The sequence below is a fragment of the Podarcis pityusensis genome, assembly GCF_964106645.2.
Source record: "Podarcis pityusensis genome assembly, chromosome: 11".
NCBI classification, from domain to species: Eukaryota; Metazoa; Chordata; class Lepidosauria; order Squamata; family Lacertidae; genus Podarcis; species Podarcis pityusensis.
Window position 1 is genome coordinate 30,291,188 of NC_138036.1, and position 20,550 is coordinate 30,311,737.

The window sequence follows — 20,550 nt, forward strand, 5'->3', positions numbered from 1 at the left end:
CCCCCTTCCAAGATGGCGGATTTGCAATTCAATAGCCTCCCATGTGATCTAAATTTAAACACCTCATCATAGCTACTAGAGAGCAATTGTCAACTCGTGAAGCAGCTCATAGAGCTCCTCTTGCTTTTCTTTAGCTTCAGTGGAATTTTCCACTTAAACCCTTTCAGCAACACACATAGGCATTCTCCATTTCAGTGTCAGTTAAACAATTATACTTAACAATTCCCAACTGGTGGGCTATAGGTACCTTATTGGTGAGCTGCTAAATGTACCTGCATTTGAACCAGGGATGGCAAACTACAACTCCTACCATCCTGACCATTGGCTGTGCTAGCTGGGGCTGATGGGAGTTGAAGTGCAACAACACATTTAATGAAAAGACAAGGAAAGGATGTGGCAGATGGTCATTCCCACTAAAGTGAGAAATCGGGAATTGCTGTGCAGGTCTTAAAATAGCTATACGTTTCAGTTTCCTTGCTGTTCTGTTTTTCAAGGGTGTGAAGGAGCACAAGTGTGGGATCTGTGGCCGAGAGTTCACGCTACTCGCTAATATGAAGAGGCACGTATTAATTCACACCAACATCAGGGCCTACCAGTGCCATTTGTGCTTCAAGAGCTTCGTACAGAAACAGACGCTCAAAGCCCATATGATTGTCCACTCAGATGTCAAGCCCTTCAAGTGTAAGGTGAGTCCTTCAAAGACAGACAACCCAGTCGAACGGAATGGCACCCAAGTAGAAGGCAGTCGAGTAGAAGGCATGGCGAATAAAAATAGGAACGCCTTGCGTAGTAAAGAGCAAAATTGTGAAATAATATAATGTCTGTAGGTAGAACTCTTGACTGAATCCCCGTAGCTTCCATAGTGATTCAACCACTTGAAAACTGGCAAGTGATTGTATTGTTTTTATTTATTTGTACGCCGCCCTTCATCCGAAGATCTCAGGTGGTTCACAACACAAAAACACAAGATGAAAACACAAAATACATAACAAAATCAATAGTAGTAATATAACCTGAGACTCCATTTTGGCTCCTCAGCAGAAAATATGGGTTTAATTAATGAATTGGTTATGTATCTTATCACACTTTTCAGGAAAATATACTCGCAAAGTGGAACACATAAAGCCAAACAACTTATCAAATAACCGTATGAAATCTACATTGTGTTTTGTTTTTGTTTCATTACATCTATGTCCTTCCTTCCTTCCATTACTGAGCCCAGGATGCTTCTCTGTGTGTAAAGGCATAATAATAAATTCAATAGCTTTGCCACCCTTTCGTGATGCCCAAGTCTGCTTTATTAAACCTAACTGAACACTTAGTCCCTTAAGAAGAGGGACATTTGCATATTTGAGAAGAGACTAATTCTTGACAGCTCTTAAGAGTTAAGACAACCTGTGGTATTATTCATCACCATAAATGGGCCATACCTAAATCTTAATAGAGTTTTCACAGACAATAAATACTAAAAGAACCTTAGAATTTGTTCCACATCGTTGGTGTGAATGCTGTTTAAGAGAGACAGAAAGCAAAAAGACAGCCGGTTTCCAGCTGAATGTGTGTTTTGGTGTACATACTGTCTTTTTGATGGCAGGTGAAGACTTTTCACTTTTCCCAGACAATGGGATAGGTTATAATGTCCCAAAAACTGCTGGTGTTTGCATGGAAGCTCTTTTTTAAATTTTTGTGCAGAAGAGTCTGCTAACATGTGGACATCTAGAGCCAGAGTCAGGAAGTGTGTTTGATGCCAGGGGCGGGATTAGGAGCGTTCCCCAATGGTCAGATTATGCCACATTTAGGCAAAGAGCATGTGAATGGGGTATACCAAACAACAGAATACCTCCATGCTGCTTTTTAATGTTTTGCCACTTTTGGAACGCTGGCTTAGTTGTGTTCTTGTTTTCTTCTCATGCCCTTCGTTCAAATGAGGAAGCTTTGAAGCTCAACTGTTAGGCTTGATCCTTTTTTTTAATTTCCTTTCTGTTTTATTCCTCATCTCGAGATTGCACTTTCACAGCACTTAGTATAATTGCTCGTCTGCTGATGATAAATATATCTGACATTTGCATAGCACATTTCATCCCAAAGGGAGGTCAAGGATGCTTAACAATTTGATATACTGGCTAAACACATGAATCAATCCATGCGTGCGGAAGGTTTTTTTGTTTTTTTATCAGAACCCAATACAAATGATGCTCAGACCTTAAGGCTGGGTGTATATTAACAAGATTGGATAGGGTGTTATCATATTTCAAACAGGATAAAGGAAATTAGTTAAACTCCCACTTAATCTGCACTGCAGGGTCATAAAAATTAAACTCCCAGAATTGGATATCTGCTGCTTCATGAGACTAGCCAAAGCTTTGCTCTGAGCTGCAGGAGAAGAATACATTGGTGCAATCCTGCACTTTATCTTCATTGCTCAGCTGCCCCCTTAGTTGGCAATTCCCTCTAAGTACACTGCTGCTTCAACCCATATTATTTGCAATGGCAGCCTTTGCCAACCAGGTGCCTTCTAGATATTTTGGATTATAACCCCCATGAGCCCCACCCAGACCACTGTATATGCATAGACTATATTGCTCCAGGGATCAGCTGGAATGCATTCTTTCTGTTGTGTGATGGAAGAGGCACTCACAACTTCTGCATGATCCACAGTTTGGAGCCATTTGGGAAGTGAAGCAGTGTCTATGCAGGGAAAGTATATATTAAGAGAAAGCGAGTGTAAAAATACATATATTTGTGTGAAAACAACATACAGAAATGCATTATATGATGTAAACTTGCTGGGCAAAATTGCATGGGAAAATGCGTATATTAAGGGAAATGCACACTTAAATGGTGGTGAATTTTTTTGAGGACTTAAAATAAATAAATGCAACCCTATGCAGAAAACTGCCAAGCTGAATTTTAGACTGGGAAACTGAAAGAAACTGGAATTTGAATAGATCTGTACATTCCTAGACCCACCCAGCATGGCTAGTGATGAATAAGGATTAGAGTTGTAATCCAACAGCATCTGAAGTGCCCCACACACCCCTTCCCTGCACCTTAAGAATATAAGAAGAGCCTGTCAGATCAGGCCCATCTAGACCAGCACCTTCTTCCCACAATGGACAACCAGATTCCTGCGGGAAACCTGTAAGCAGAACCCAAGGATAAGAGAACTCTCCCCTCCTGTTGTTTCCAGGAACTGGTATTCAGAAGCATTAATGCCTTGATCTATGGAGGAAAAAGGGATGCGGGTGGCGCTGTGGGTTAAACCACAGAGCCTAGGACTTGCCGATCAGAAGGTCAGCGATTCGAATCCCCACGACGGGGTGAGCTCCCATTGCTCGGTCCCTGCTCCTGCCCACCTAGCAGTTCGAAAGCACGTCAAACTGCAAGTAGATAAATAGGTACCGCTCCAGCGGGAAGGTAAACGGCGTTTCCGTGCGCTGCTCTGGTTCACCAGAAGCGGCTTAGTCATGCTGGCCACATGACCAGGAAGCTGTACGCCGGCTCCCTCAGCCAATAAAGCGAGATGAGCGCCGCAACCCCAGAGTCGGTCACGACTGGACCTAATGGTCAGGGGTCCCTTTACCTTTACCTATGGAGGAAAAACATAGTCATCGTGGCTAGTAATAATCAATAGCCTTCTCCTCATAAATCTGTCTAATCCTTCTCTTAAGTCATCCAAATTGGAGATCATCTCTGCTTCCTGCATGCATGAGTTCCACAATTTAACCATGAGCCCTGGGAAGAAATACTTTCTTTTATCTGTCCTGAATCTTCAAGCATTCATCTTCATTGGATGTCCACGAGTTCTAGTGTTTTGCGAGGAGCAAACCTTTTGCGCATATTTTTTTATGAACTTCTATCATGCAACCTTTTCTCTAAAACATGCCCATTTCTCAGGGAATAAAAATACGCCACTTGTATTCCCAGCACTGGGTTCATGATAAATCCTGAGCATCTTGTTCCAGACAGGCAGCTTATAAAGTGATAAAATAAAGGAATGGCTAAACAAATAAATCAGAAGGAAAACAAAGGAGCGGAGAATCAGTTTTTCGAGGCTCTTCCTCTCCTGGACTTTAAGAACCTCCTAAGGAGTTTGGGCTCCATTAAGCCTCTTTGGCTGGCATTCAGTGAGTTAAGGCAATGACCAGATAGCCGCTGTTTTGGCAACAGGCTCCTCCTCAGCAGAAGGAAGGATATAGCTGTACGAACTGCTTGCTTAACAATGGCCTGCATGTCCCCAGGGAATGGCCTGCAAATAGATTTCATCTTGCTTTCTCTTGTACTTTTCAGAGCTTCCTGTTTTCTCACGGCCCTTTTGGACAGTTTACAGTCTTTCTCCTGCTCTCTCTCTCTCTTACTTTCAGGAAAGGAACACCCTTCTTATTAAACCTTCTTTAAAAAAAAAAGAAGGAAAGAAAGAAAAAAGGCTACAAAGGAAGGGCAACACAGCAGTGGCCTTTCTGCCTCATGGCAGGCTGCATTTTCTTGGCCTTGTTTCTCAGGGAAAAAGAAAACACCCGTCTTTCCTACAGAGCTAATCATGGCCACACAGAACCCATACGTGGCTTGAGGGGAGAAGAAAGTCTTTGCCACTCATGTATCCTCAGCCACAGAGCTGTGTCTCCCTCAGAAGCACTGCTGTCCACTGTCTTTTGGGGCAAGTCAATCTAGATGGCTCATTTCTTTATTTTTTTAAAAACCTCCTTACAACTTTTGCTTCCGAGTAAAGGTGGTGCTGTGGTCTAAACCACTGAGCCTTGGGCTTGCCCATCAAAAGGTCGGCAGTTCGAATCCCCGCGACAGGGTGAGTTCCCGTTGCTCGGTCCCTGCTCCTGCCAACCTAGCAGTTCGAAAGCACGTCAAAGTGCAAGTAGATAAATAGGTACCACTCCGGCAGGAAGGTAAACGGTGTTTCCATGTGCTGCTCTGGTTCGCCAGAAGTGGCTTAGTCATGCTGGCCACATGACCTGGAAAAACTGTCTGCAGACAAACGCCGGCTCCCTCGGCTTGTAAAGCGAGATGAGCGCCGCAACCCCAGAGTCATTTGCGACTGGACTTGACTGTCAGGAGTCCCTTTACCTTTACCTTTACTAAAGGATGGGGAAGAAATTGGATCCAGTTCATGCTTAAAAAGGCAAACTTTCCCAATTCACACCTTACAAAACAAGGTGTGAACTGAAACCCAGTCACTTTTTGAAATTTGCACTTCCCCAGATTTTGCTGTGCAGTTTTCCGGCCCAGCAATGTGTGCTCATTTGCACATGTTGAAAACAAATAATGCCAAAAAATAACATATAGTGTATTTTATTAGGGAAAAATGCTTTTGAAAATGTGCATGTTTGGCAAAATTATGTAGAAAATGTTAATCTTAGGAGAAATTTGTGCTAATATGCTTATGAATTTTCAGGAGGAGGTATTTTAATATAAAAGTTGCACAAACTGATGTGGAAATTAAGATTGGAAAAATGAGAAACTGAAAGAAATTGAAATTGACCAATTTGCTCATCCCTACTTGCAGTTTTGCTAATACAAGGCTGCCACTGAAGCAGCTCTGAATCACATGATAATATTATAAAATCCTTTGCCATTGACTCACTCCTTTTGTCAATGCTGCCAAAGACTTGAGCTTTCCACCTTGAAAATGAGTTACATTCAATCACTGTAACCTGGTGCTAAGTTAGGTGCTTCTATATTTTGCAAAGCTGCAGTCCTTTGTTACAGTTTCCTAAAAATTCCAAAAATCCATTGAGCAAGTCTGTAGCCATCTTATATTAAGGTTGTAATATTGTATGCACTTCCTTGGGAGATTTCAAGGTGGTTTACAATAGATAAACACACACACACACACACACACACACACATGCATAAGAAGTGCAACAAAACCCATGTCAAATTATTTACCGGGGGTGGGGGTGGGGGAATGAAACAAATTTTCTCTATATAAGTCAGAAAGCATTCTGAGGCAGTATAATGTAAACGTTCAACCAACAAAATACACATTGTTCATACAACCACTCCATCCATCTTACTTGCTGTCCATTCCATGCAACCACTTCAGTCATTCGCTACCTCATGCATTATGTCTGCCAACCAACCAGCCTTAGATGAGCCACTTGTACGCCAAGAATATTACAATCCACATACAAATGATTGCAGCCAAGCAAACACATGTAAGATACTCTCCCCACTAATGTAGTGATGCCCTTACACCCATTGGACCATCTGATACTTCACCTCCATCTCTGAACTGAGAAGAGCCCAGTTCTATACCAGAGCAGGCTCCTCACCCTGGGGTATAAAAGCTACTTCTACCCACTCCTAACTACATAATCGTATTCAACATGGTACTGCACGACCTCAGTTCCTGGTAAATAACCAACCAGCACTGGTGGCAGACACAACTAACATAGCTGTAAATGTGTCTTGAGTTACGCAGTGTGGACATACGTCATATTTGACTGTCTAATCCTAAACAAAAAGAACTAGAACGTGGCAACTATGATAATTACTCGTTTGTGATAGACCTGTCCTCCACAAATTTAAAGCCATCCAACCCAGTGTCTGGCAATGAATTACACACACAGTGGTGCATCCACTGTGGTAGTAAAGAAAATCAAAGACAGCAATGAAATGACGGCGTTGTCCTAACAAGAGCAAAGAGGGAGATCCCCGGCCGCATCCTGCTTTAAATAAGGCAGGCCACACCCCCAGAGCCAGCCGATTGGCTGGCCAGGAGGTGACGCAGCCGGGTTCTAGCCACCGCGTGCATGGTGGGGCCGTGAAGCCTGCAACTCCACCTCCTCTGAAGGGCAGAAATGGCTTTGTCTCACTTTTGTCAATTCCCCCCCCCCCCCGTTTTTGCAAATGATGGGTGCCCATCAGGCTTCATAGCTCTTTCTCTTTCCTAGTTTTTATGCCCTTTCATGCTTCACCTGCATAAGATTCCATAACTGTTTTTTAAATTTTCATTGTTTGTTTCATAACATGAATTCTGGCCATGTAACCGATGCTACATTTTGGTTCGTGTAATTTTAGTTATCTGACTACAGACATATGATATACATGTATGTATATGTTACAGCGTCAGTGTGCACTCTCTCTGTGTGTATGTGTGTAACTCTAAGCAGAAGTGACCCTTTTTTCTCATTCACCACATGGATCACCTACATAATCCGAATTGATCAAAATCTTATTTTGCTCCTGTGCATTTTTAACCCCACCCACTCCTCCTGCCAACAAGGAAGAGGAGGAGGCCATCTGCATGTTGTCAAACACATTTTCTCTCCAGCAAGACTTGGTGGGAGCTGTTGCCAGTCCTTACAAAAACTAGCTTCCTCCTCCAAAAAACAACAACAATTTAACTAAAATGAATATGAATAATTTCAGTTTCCTATGCCCAACAATCTATAGAGAGATTTTCTGCCATAATGTTGGAACCTAAGGTGAAGAGTGGGTAATAAATGTATAAGCAATAACATGCTGTCAGGGGTTCAGGAGCAGAGGCAAGGGCAAGGGAGGAAACAGAGAGCGAGGGGGAGGAGGCAGAAGAAAAGATGAGTGATGACGACGACCCGAGATCTCCGAGTCTTTCCAGTGAATCAGAAGATTCACAGAAAGGAGCACCAGTGGCCAGGGCAAGGGGGGAGCCTAGGGGGACACCCCAGGAAGATAGAGCCAGAGGGGACTCAGAGGGGAGCAGTTGGAAATCGGGACCAGCGTCACCGCCAGAGAGCAGGGAAGAGGAAGGGCGCCAGGGATCAAGCGCTGGCAGCTCACAACAGGGGGGAGGGCACGAGTCAGGAGTGGCCACACCTCCATCGGGGAGCGAAGAAACGGTCAGACGGAAGGTGGAAGGTTGGGCGCGCGCGCCAAGTTCAAATGCACAGGAAAGTGGCGCAGTAGGCAGCCCGGAAAGGGAGCCAGGTCCTAAAGCCCGCCGAAAGGAGGGAGAAGAGTCAGGGGGGTCAGCGTCAGCGTCAGAGGAACCCTGGAAGGAAGAGACCCCGGGGGGCAGAGGGACCCAGAGAAGAACAGTCAGGCGGAAAAGGTGGAGCAAGGCTAGGATATTAAGTTGGTGTACAAGGGGCGGAGACTCAGATGGAGCTTCGCCGATCTAACCATTAGACGTAGGGTTGCACGCAGCAGCTTGAGAATGGAAACTGTAACTCAATAAAGACTTTTATTTAATGATCGCTGGCTAGCGTGATCCTCTGTGAGCTAGGATCTGGAAGCAACTCTGACAGTAAGCTCCATCTCAGTAAATTGTGGGCATCTACAGCCTCGCGGAGAGGAGAGAAAGCGGGTGCCTACTAGCGAGCTCACGAACGGCAGACAACATGACGGCCGAACAGCAGATAGCGGAACTCAGAGAAGCAGTGTCGCGACTGAATGCCGAGGCTCTTGCATCCAGGAAGAGAGAGGAGGACGCAGCTGCCGCCTACAGGGATCTCCAGGTCAGGTTGGAAGTGCTTACGAAGCAAGGGCAACTGACACCCAAACCGGAGGGGATTGGGTTGGGGAGACGAACAGGCGGTCTGGTCTCTCACTTCGATGGGAATTTGCAACAGTACCCCAACTTTAGAGCAGATGTAATGTGTGCACTGCAACTGCTGAACAAAGACTTTAGAGATGAGCAAGAGAAGGTGGGATTCATCATGTCCCATTTGCATGGAGATGCTAAAGCATGGCTACGCAATTTGTGGAGAGATAAGGATCCGGCGCTCCAAAATGCGGATGCCTTTATTAAAGCGATGGATGGGTGCTTTTTATCAAGCATTGACGTGGATCTTGCTCGGCAGCAGATACATGGACTGAAGCAAGGGAGGGCCAGCGTAAGGCAGTACCATGCCCGCTTTTTCGCTTTGGTCAGTGCTCTGGAATGGGACAGAGATTCGGCTCCTGTAAGAGACCTGTTTTGGGAGGGATTGCACGGCTCGGTTAAAGATGAAATTGCGAGAGGGGAGAGACCCCGGACCACGCAGGAGATCGTTCAGAGGGCGCTGGCGGTGGGGGTGCGGCTGGAAGAACGTCCGTGGAGCAGTGGCGAAGGGCGTGGAGGACGCGAACCAGCCAGGGGCTCCTCCTTCCTTCCCAGAGAAGCAGCGCGTGCGCAATCCACGCCTCCGCCAGGAGGAGGAGCGGAACCTATGGAGGTTGGAGGTGCAAGGGCTCAGTCAGCAGCCAGAGCCCTAGCACCGGCAGCAGTGAAAGCGAAGCCTCCTAGAGGGAACAGGAAGTGTTACATCTGCGATGATCCACAGCATATGGCGAAAGAGTGTCCCCAGAGGCTCCACAAGCACACTGCAGCCTCAGCAATGGTAACTGCAGCAACGCAGCAAGGACAACCACAGCAGGGAAACGACGGAGTCTGGTTGGAGGAAGAGGCACTAGGGCCCAGCCAGACGTGTCAGTGAAGCAGTCCCCAGAGATTTTACAGCCCATGGACCCCCTCCCGCCCAAACCGGTAGTGAGGCTCACCGCGTCGCTCCAGCTGCCCAATGGAATCACCATGGACGTGCCAATCACCATTGACTCCGGAAGCAATGCGGACTTTATAGGGCAGGACTTTGTCGACCGGCACGCTATACAGTTGCTGCCTGCCACGCTGCCCCTGCAGGTTGTCACGGTGGATGGCAGGGAGCTGCTAGGGGGGCAAGTGGTGAAGCAGACGCCACCAATGGTGATGCGACTTGGGAATCACAGGGAAATCATCAGCTTCAATGTCACTCAACTATCGGACACGCCCATTGTATTGGGCATGAGTTGGCTGGACAAGCACAGCCCGACGCTGGCTTGGTACCAGAGGCAGCTGACCTTCGGCTCTTCCTTTTGCGCTGAACACTGCATCGTGCCCAGGCAGGAAGGAGGGGAAGAGGAGTCACAGCTGCAGCTAGGCACGCTGCAAGCGGTTCCCCACAAGTACGCAGAATTTTTGGAGGTTTTCTGCGAGAAGGAGGCAGACAGGCTACCCCCCCACAGACCATATGACTGCAAAATTGACCTGCTGCCGGGGGCGGCGCTGCCCAAAGGGAAGCTGTATTCCATGTCTGAGGACGAACTGCAGGAACTCAAAGAGTTCATAGATCATAATTTGGAGCGCGGTTTCATCCGAGAGTCCAAGGCAGCGGGGGGCAGTCCGGTATTCTTTGTTAAGAAGCGGGACACGCCCCAAAAAAGACTTGTAGTGGACTTTCGCATCTTGAACAGTGTGACCAAGCCATCGGACTTCCCCATGCCCCGAATCGACGACCTCCTCGCAAAGGTACGGAAGGGCAGAGTGTTCACCAAGTTGGACCTGCGAGGGGCATACAACCTCATTCGCATGCGGGAAGGAGATGAGTGGAAGACAGCCATGTTCACGCCCCTGGGCACCTACGAATATAGAGTTATGCCTTTTGGATTGCAAAATGGCTCCCACGTTTTTCAAGCTTTCATGCATCACGTGTTGGCGGGGCTCCTCTACAAGACGTGCGTCTGTTTCTTGGATGACATCCTGATCTTTTCGGAATCGCAGCAGGAGCATGACAGACACGTCAAGGAAGTGCTGAGCAGGCTACAGCAACATAGGCTTTACGCCAAGCTGGAGAAGTGCCAATTCGACGTGACGGAGGTGGATTTCCTGGGCTACAAGTTGTCTGATAAAGGGCTCGCCATGGACAGCGCCAAGGTCCGAGCAGTGTTGGATTGGAAAAGCCCACGCAACCGGAAGGAGGTCCAACGGTTTGTCGGCTTCGCGAACTTCTATCGCAAGTTTATCAAAGGCTTTGCGATGCAGACAGCGGCCATCACGGACACGCTCAGCTCCAAGAAAAAGAAGTTCATCTGGACAGAGCAGGCGGAGCAGTCCTTTCAGGCACTCAAGCGTCTCTTCGCGTCGGAAGAGCAGCTGCTTCATGTCAACCCCAGCAGGCCGATGAGGGTGGAGACAGACGCTTCGGACAGAGCCGTGGGAGCAGTCCTGCTGCAGAAAGACCCGCAGGGGGTTTGGAGGCCGGGAGCGTTTTACTCAAGGAAGCTCAGCAAGTCCGAACAGAACTACACCATCTGGGACAGGGAGTTGCTGGCCATTCATGCAGCGTTCAAAGCGTGGAGGCACTTCCTGATCGGCGCCAAGCACACGGTGCAGGTCTGCACGGACCACAAGAATCTAGAGCACTGGCGCACGGCACAGTTCCTGAACCAGAGGCAGATACGTTGGGCTGAGTTCTTTGCGAATTTCGACTTCCGAATAGAGTATGTCCCGGGGGACACCAACATCATGGCGGATGCTCTCTCCTGTAAGCCACAGTATCTGGAGGAGGCAACGCCAGCGGCCGCCATGCACATCTTCGCACCGACAGTGTGGGCGTGCGCGGCGGCGACAGTTGACCTGGATGCGGTGCGACGAGCGTTGCAGGATGACTCCTTCGCGCAAGCAAAGATGGCAGAGGTGCACAGGGGCACGGCAGCGACCGACGAGTTCCAGCTGCGAGATGGTTTGCTCATCCGTAAAGGGGCCATCTACGTGCCGGGAGACGAACTTCGCGCCAAGGTACTGCAGCAGCTGCACGACGCGCCCACTGCCGGGCACTTTGGCAAGGAGAAGACGGTGGAATTAGTAGCCAGAGACTTCTGGTGGCCCGTAATGAGAGGGGAAGTCGCGGACTACGTGGCGAGGTGTGACACCTGCCAGAGGTCCAAACCAGTGCACAGACCGCCGGCCGGACTGCTGGAACCGCTGCAAACTCCGTTCGAACCATGGGAGAGAGTGGCCCTGGACTTTGTCACGGATCTGCCCAGCTCGAGGGGCAAGACGGCTGTGCTGGTGGTGGTGGATTTGTTCTCCAAGATGGCACATTTCATTCCGTGTGCGAAGGTGGCCACGGCGGAACAAACCGCCAAACTGTTCATAGACCACGTGTTCAAGGTTCACGGTCTGCCGCGGTCTATTCTGTCCGACCGAGGGCGACAGTTCATCTCGAACTTCTGGCAGAGGCTGATGGGCTTCCTGAACGTCAAGATCAACCTGGCGTCGGCTAGACACCCGCAGACCAACGGGCAAGCGGAGCGGGTCAATGCCATCATGCAGCAGTACCTGAGATGTTATGCGAATCAACAGCCTGCGACGTGGGTGGATTACCTGCCTCTCGCCGAGTTCGCCTACAACAACACGAAGCACGTGTCCACGGGGGTCACGCCGTTCTTCGCCAACAACGGGAGGCACCCCAGAACCTTCCCGGGACTGGAAAGAATGGGGGAGGGGGAGCCGCAGACAGCAGATGCATTCGCGTCGGAGTTGCAGGAGGTCCACGATCAGCTGCGGCGGCACCTGGAGCTGGCTAAACACGCATACAAGGTACAAGCGGACAAACACAGAAGGGTTGGTGAAGAGATCCATGTGGGAGACTGGGTCTGGTTAGCAGCCCACGCAGTGCCGGCCAGGTCGTTGGCGAAGAAGAAACTAGGGCATAAACAACTGGGGCCCTACCAAGTCGAAGAACAGGTCAACCCGGTGGCTTTCAGGCTGGCTCTTCCGGAGGGTTCCAGAATGCATCCGGTGTTCCACAGATCGGTGCTCACTCCCTACAAGGCACCTCACAGGTTTCAGGAACCAGGAACGGCACCGGGTCCGCTCCGGGAGAGAACCGGGCAAGGGGGAGTGGCACAGGAGGAGCGCATCAACGAAGTCACGGAGATTTTGGACTCCAGATGGGGGGAAGAGGGGGTAGAATACCTTCTCGCCAAGGAGGGCACCCCGGCCAGTGCCAACAGCTGGGTGCCGGGCTACGCTTTAGACGAACCTCTGCTCAAAGAAGAGTTTCATGCCCTCTTCCCACATAGGCCAATGCCAGCAGACTTTTTCGACGACTGGCTTTTCACGCCCACGCTTTCAGCCAGCACGTTCCGGGGGTTCGACTCGGACGACGAACCGACACGAGACGCCCGTTCCCCGGAGGGGTCACCCTCGGGATCTGCTTCAGAACCCTCGTATTGGTGGGATGATCGACCAGAGGAGCAGTTCCGCAGAAGGTGGCTGGAGGGTCCAGGACGAGCAACGTCTCCAGAAGGCAACGAGGGAGAGACGGACATGGACGTTTTCGGGGACGACCCGGGTTTCGAGCACGGCGGCACAGAGATGGAAGCGGAGGTGACCGTCGTCAACGAGAGCAGGGAGGAAGAACCGGAAGACTTCGGATGGCGGCCCGCCACGGGAAGCGAACTGTATCCGACATTCGTCCCCCTGACACGGCAGCACCCAGATCCCGCACCGGAAGGAGGGGAGGGGGGAAGAGGGGGCTTCGAGGGGGGGATGGATGTCAGGGGTTCAGGAGCAGAGGCAAGGGCAAGGGAGGAAACAGAGAGCGAGGGGGAGGAGGCAGAAGAAAAGATGAGTGATGACGACGATCCGAGATCTCCGAGTCTTTCCAGTGAATCAGAAGATTCACAGAAAGGAGCACCAGTGGCCAGGGCAAGGGGGGAGCCTAGGGGGACACCCCAGGAAGATAGAGCCAGAGGGGACTCAGAGGGGAGCAGTTGGAAATCGGGACCAGCGTCACCGCCAGAGAGCAGGGAAGAGGAAGGGCGCCAGGGATCAAGCGCTGGCAGCTCACAACAGGGGGGAGGGCACGAGTCAGGAGTGGCCACACCTCCATCGGGGAGCGAAGAAACGGTCAGACGGAAGGTGGAAGGTTGGGCGCGCGCGCCAAGTTCAAATGCACAGGAAAGTGGCGCAGTAGGCAGCCCGGAAAGGGAGCCAGGTCCTAAAGCCCGCCGAAAGGAGGGAGAAGAGTCAGGGGGGTCAGCGTCAGAGGAACCCTGGAAGGAAGAGACCCCGGGGGGCAGAGGGACCCAGAGAAGAACAGTCAGGCGGAAAAGGTGGAGCAAGGCTAGGATATTAAGTTGGTGTACAAGGGGCGGAGACTCAGATGGAGCTTCGCCGATCTAACCATTAGACGTAGGGTTGCACGCAGCAGCTTGAGAATGGAAACTGTAACTCAATAAAGACTTTTATTTAATGATCGCTGGCTAGCGTGATCCTCTGTGAGCTAGGATCTGGAAGCAACTCTGACACATGCCAATAGTCTTTTCGTCTTCCTTCCTTCCCATGACATTCAAAAGTTTTGCTTCACAACAAGGGCAAATAACTGCATGCCCAAGAGAGCAAAGACACTGTTAAGGACTCCTAGAAAAATGCTTGATAGATGGCGCAAGAATGACTTTGGGTGGGGCTGCTCTGGGTCACCACCACATACAGAAGCATGACCAAATCTAGGATTAATGAAGAAATGGAGGCGTCATGATGCCTGAAGAGGAAATACATAACCTTCCTCTTCATCTGTTTTATTTCCCTGCAGCATTCCAGACATTCTTTCCCTTGACAATAGGGGTCCTGATTCTGGCCACATTCATCTCAGTTTCATATGCCATCTCCTGGAAAGAGGCAGCTCTGCTCTGAGGATTAAGCCCTGCCTGTATATCTGATTGAATCTACAAAATTCCCCACAGTCCCAGAGGCCATTTAAAACACTGCACTGCAGCAAACCTAGGTCTTCCCTCAAGTAGCCATAGCTAGATTAGCAGCATTTGCTTTAAAACACTTGCTTGTTATATTCGTATTTTGCATTTTTTGTGATGCGGTTTTAAAATCTTAGTTACCGTACTTAGGTGCACTTCCAGTAGCTCCTGTGCAACTTTCAGCCTCATCCTCAGTGAGTGAGCATGGAAGGCCATTAGCCCCTACAGGGATGTCCCAAGGCATTTTGCTGCCTGACGCAGAGGACAAGATGGCGCCCCATTCCATATTCCGAAGATGACTGGGTCAGCAATCAAATCTTAATTTCACAGTGGTAACATGAATAGGGGCTCGATCCTTTAAAATCTTGCCACCACTCCCCACCCCACGACATCTGGCACCTGAGGCAGCTGACTCAGTCTGCCTCATGTTAGGGTCAGCCCTGCTATCCAGAAGCAATGGCTGGAGCTATCCAGCAGCTATAGCTGAATTTTGGCCTGTTATAGAATTACTTCCACAAACTGGGTGCCTGGTTAAATCAAGTTTTATTTATTTATTCATTTATTTATCAAATCTATATGCTACCCCACCCCACCTCAGTTCCTTGTGTTAGACTTGGGCTGTGTACACACTATACATTTAAAACACAATTGAAATACATTCCTTCCCTCTGAGAACTGTGGACACTGTAGTCTACCCCTCACACTTACAACTGCCAGCAACCCTTAACAAACTACAGCACCCAGAGTTCTTTGAGGGGAGAAAATGTGCTTTGAAAGTGTTTTAAATGTACATAGCCTTACACCGATGTGGGGCCTATTCATCCATAAACCCAGCTTTAAGGGAGGGATGGGATTGTTCTCCTGGTGGTTTTTAGGAAGAAGAAACTATTCGGATTTCCCCTGTAAGCACAGTCTATGATAAGCTGTGGAACTCTCAAGAAGCTGTCTCAGCAGCAAGGGGTTCTATCTCAAGAAAATAAAATGATCCCTGTGTATCTGCAGAATAAATCACTTTGATTGTCATTGGTCTTTTGACAGCTGTGCGGAAAGGAATTTAATCGAATGCATAATTTAATGGGGCACATGCACTTGCATTCAGACAGCAAGCCGTTCAAATGTCTCTACTGTCCCAGCAAATTCACCTTGAAGGGGAACCTCACCAGACACATGAAAGTCAAACACGGAGTGATGGAAAGAGGATTTCGGTCTCAAGGTAAATGACCAGCAAACTAGGCTGATTTTTGCATTAGCTTTAACAATTCCAAACTACTTATACAGTAGCATCTAAAAGGCAGTTTGTGTGTCTGTGTAAACCTAATTGAAGCAAACCTTGCTAAATAAGAGAATGGCTAGCCAAGTCTAAGGAAGAAAGACAGACCCAGTTGTGTCCTGTTGCTGCACAGATAAAAGAAGACTGCATGACCCGGAAGCAATTAAGGGTCAGAGTTCATCACATAACCTGCTCTGGTTTTTCAGGTGTTGAGATGACACTTAAAGGGTTGTCTGGTATTGTAGTAAATTATTGCAAGTCAGGCTCTGCATTGTCATCTCTTCGGTTCAGGACCACAGCAGGCTTGATGCCAATATTGCGTTGTAAACTTTTTAAAATATATCTTGCATTTTATGTGAAGGAAAGCAACATGGATTTTCACCCACTCGCCATGCAAAGGATGCTACTGTATTTATGCTGTGGCTCCGTGAATTGCTGCAGCTATAAAATCAAGCTGCTGGTATTATTGACACCACACTGCAATGCTTTGGCTGAGGTAGCTGGATTTGACCGATAAAACTGAATGGTCTAAATTGACTCCCAAATGTTAGAGTTCAGTCTGCTTTGTAGATTTGCCTACCTGTGTAATGAAGGTGGATGTCTAAATGGATGTTCTGATTAAGGCTGTCCAATAACTTTAGGAGTCGGACTCAGGAATGGCCAGGATGGTGCTATGGAGCCACCCTCCCAATATGCTGCTGCTTATCTGGATGGTGTAGAGTGGCAACAAGGCAAAGACTGTGTAGTCACAGCAGTGGAGCCAATCCAGCACTCCTGCCAGTGTAGTAGTAGTAGTAGTAGTAGTAGTAGTAATAATAATAATAATAATAATTTATTTTTATATTTTATTTTTATATTTTATATATACCCCGCCCATCTGGCTGGGTCTCCCCAGCCACCCTGGGCGGCTTCCAACAAAGTATTAAAATACAATGATCTGTTAAACATTAAAAGCTTCCCTAAACATGCAGAACTATGGCAGAACAGGTTACAAATATCACATTACTGATTCTCCCCTCCCCACAAATCATACAGTTAGGCTGCTTCAGCCCAACCCATGGGCTTTCAGACTTAATAATCCAAAATATTAAGACTTTTTTTTTTTTTAATGGGGAGGAGCCCTAAATTCCACTTTCCCTCTTCACATTGGTATGATATTCACATTGCAAATTTAAAGAACACCTTTGGGAATTACTTGTTGAACAGAAAATTAAAGGTGTTCCACAACCAATGCAACCATGACACCACTGCTGTGCTTTCATATGTCATGAAACTGGGCCTTTTCCATGGCAGTTTAAGCTGGTACTGAGTACTGCTGGGACAGATGCTGTTTCCTCTGTGCTAGGGATGCCAAGCAGATCAGCAGGAAGCCCCCTTACCTCCCCCCTTCCATTATTTGCAAGATAAACAGATAGAAACAAAGGGACACAAGCTGAAATATTCATCCTAGAATCACAGCTCTGAGTTATTTTGATTATAAAATGGGTGTAGGGCTGCAAATATATTTGCTAACACAATCATCTTTTTTTTAATTTAAAAAAAACTCTTATAGGACATGGAAGGGAACGAATAAGAACCTCACAAACAGATGCCTCAAGGAGCCTGGAACAGGAAGAACCCTTTGACCTTTCCCAAAAAAGCCAAGGGAAAGGACTTTCATTTCACTCTGATGGGGAAAGTGCCAAAGGAAGCTCATGTCATGAGGAAGATGAAGACAACTGCTATGGGGTGGAGCCGCAGAGCCCTGCCATGTACCACAGCAACAGCAAGCATGATCTTTCCAGCCAATCAGGACTCAAGATGAAAGACTTCAGAGAGTCCTATTGTGATGAGAAAGAGAAAATCCTGGATTCGAAATGTGAGGAGAGGAAAGAGAACAACGGGAACCAGAGCCGAGGAGAAAGAGACTTTGCAAATAATGACGGGAGGCATATGGGCTTTAGCCACTTTGAGAATAATAGACTCACTCAGTCTCTCTCTGACTACTTGTATTTTCAACACAGAAACAAGAGTTTGAAGGAGCTGCTGGAAAGGAAAATGGAAAAGCAAACTGTTTTTCTGGGTATCTAAAAGGACACATGTAAACCTAGTGCTGGGAAAGAGAAGTTCCTTCATAGTTTTCATTACCATGAGCTGTAATCTAACAAGACTGGCAAATGATGAAAAAGAGAATAAGCATAAATAATTTAAGGCAATTTTCATCCGTCATTCACTTGTCCCTATTTTTATACAATAATGTCATAGATACAATGATGTCATATATAGCAATCTAGTCTATAAGCTTCTTTCCCATAATTTCCCCCAACATTCTAACCTTTTCCATGCATGCAGCAGAGTGAAATGAACAAGTCCTGGAATAGTGGAATAGATTGCATATGAGGCATCATGATTTGAATGTTCTCCTGGATGTGCTGTAACCTTTTGTGGTGGTTGTTTTATTTACTTAAAGATATTGGCTATTCCATATTTTTGCTCTAACTTTATGGTGTTTTAGCTGTCAGGTGTACCTTACAGGACTCAAGTTCTGCTTGAGGAATTCCCTTGGGCATCTGGTTGGCCACTGTGAAAACAGGATGCTGGACTAGATTCTTCTTAAGTTTTTATGGTCAATGGGCATTTCAGCTTGCAGACCTGTGAGTGGCTTTGCATTCCCTCACAGCAACACTGCTACAGATCTACCGTACCGTTTAGCATTCTTCATGGGAAGCCATGGTGGTGTGAAACCAACAGAAGTCAGTAGTGTAGATATGGCCTTAGAGAAACATCTGAAGTGCTCAGCAAATTCAGAATGCTTTACCTAAGAGCAGGCGATACATAAGACAGAGATTCTGGGAAGCTAAGTAGGATTCTGCAAGGTACAGCAGAATAGAGCAGACAAGTGGAAAACTCAAAGGAAATATTGATCATAGCTCATGATGAAAGGATGTGTCTAGGACAACAAAGGGTATCAGTAACATGATGATCAATTAACAAATGGGTTTGGCCTTAGAACAGCTGACTCAGGAGAGTTCAGATGCACTTGGAGACTGGTAAAAAATAAAGATCACCTGGGTCCACTGTAAACCACTATGCAATGCAAAGGCAGATTTCTAATTATTTGAAGTATATCAACATTTTTTAGGATATCCCATTATGGGATAAAAGATCAGGCAGGTCCCAATTAATTTTATTATGAATTTACTCTGGTTATAATTTTGTCCCTTACTCCCCTGCTCTCCTCAACATGTTATTTCTAAGTTATTTGTCTCAGTCTGTTGCAGCCTCTTCTCTTCTCTTCTCTTCTCTTCTCTTCTCTTCTCTTCTCTTCTCTTCTCTTCTCTTCTCTTCTCAAGATCTTTGTGCTGGTTCCAGTTTCTTTGCATCTTCCTGTTTCCATAGTGTTGCTGCATTTGGCTGCTGATCATGGGTAGGGAACCTGCATCCAGGTCCCCTCAGCCCCAGCCTTCATGTCCGATGGTCAGATGAGTTCAGATAAGGTGGGAGTTCCAAACATCTGGAGGGCCACCGGTCCATCATCCCTGCTGTAGACGGTGCAAATCTGAAAAGTGCAATTTAAAATATAGTATTTATTATGCCAAGGAGAGTATTTAATAAAGTCTTGCCAGGTGTACAATAACACGTTGCGTCTGCTTAGCTGAATAGGAAATAACAGCATTAACAGCATGTATTCTTGTATCTGTGCCTTGATTTGTGTGTGTGTGTTTTAAACAACACCTGACAAGTGGGATCCAACCCAAATTCCAGTATATTTCTTGATAGCCAGTAGCTCATATGAAATGTTACATGTCAAATATATTTTGTTAATTTAAAACAAACAAATAAATATATATCAAAGGTGCTGCTGTAGTTTGCATCAAGCCCTCCCAGCAATTTCTATTGTCTCTGTCCTGATAAAACAACTGGTCCACGTTTCTCATGGTTATATTGTCACATGCTGCTCCCTACTTTCCCAATTGGGAGATGTTCCAGGAACAGCACTTACCTGGTTATGTGTTCTTTTGGCGGGTATTTTTTAAAAATATATGAATTTATTTACAAACATATAGGATGGGCATAGGTGGACAATCAGCAAATCAACTGCCTACACCATAACTGTTATAGTTACTTGGTTGCAATGAGGGCCCTGTTTTTGTCACACAAAAAGTCAGCACCTCGTCAACAAAGAACATTATGAACATAGGAATCTGCCTTAAATTCAGTCCATCTACCTCAATACTATTTACACTGACTGGCAGAGTCTCTCCCAACTCTACCTGGAGGGGGCAGGGATTGAACCTGGCATCTTCTGCAAACAAGGCATAAGCTCTAATACCAAACTACAACCCTTCTCCAAGGTTCCCAAGTAAATGCAGTTGCAAATAGGCACCCTGCTTTGAGGGGAAGACTGGTATAGGTACCTGGAATTAAGCCAAGGAGCGGGTTGACACACCTAGCACCCAAAATCAGTAAATAAATTTGCAAAGAGCTTGCATGACAGTGTGCATTTGAAAAGAACAGAATTATATAGGCCCAGCCACATGACAGCTGTAAGGGTGCTTAAACCTCACAATGGGGGAACCAGTGTGAGGCCTGAGGAAGAGAAGGAACCTCTCAAAACGATGGTGCACTTCAACTTCATAAGCTAAATATGATGGATTGTACAATTCTATTCCTGTTTAGGAAATGTCAAATGCCAACAATATAGCTTTGGAAGGGAAAGGGCGAGTGAGAATAACACAAGCTTTGTGGTTATCTCCCTGTGTACCTTATCCTGAATGAAAGAAGGGGAAACTCAAGTTTGGCTCTCC

At 47.1% G+C, this 20,550-nt stretch overlaps 1 protein-coding gene across 2 annotated transcripts in view; it reads left to right on the forward strand.

Annotated features, from left to right (window-relative positions):
• Window positions 1-19,601, forward strand: part of ZNF366 (zinc finger protein 366) — a 39,842-nt gene extending 20,241 nt beyond the window's left edge. For both annotated transcript variants that reach the window (XM_080972609.1, XM_080972610.1), the window contains exons 4-6: window positions 495-686; window positions 15,532-15,706; window positions 17,316-19,601. In XM_080972609.1, the coding sequence (XP_080828735.1) occupies window positions 495-686; window positions 15,532-15,706; window positions 17,316-17,833 (885 nt within the window). In that variant the 3' untranslated portion in view covers window positions 17,834-19,601. The remainder of the gene's footprint in view (window positions 1-494; window positions 687-15,531; window positions 15,707-17,315) is intronic.
• Window positions 19,602-20,550: the final 949 nt, after the last annotated feature.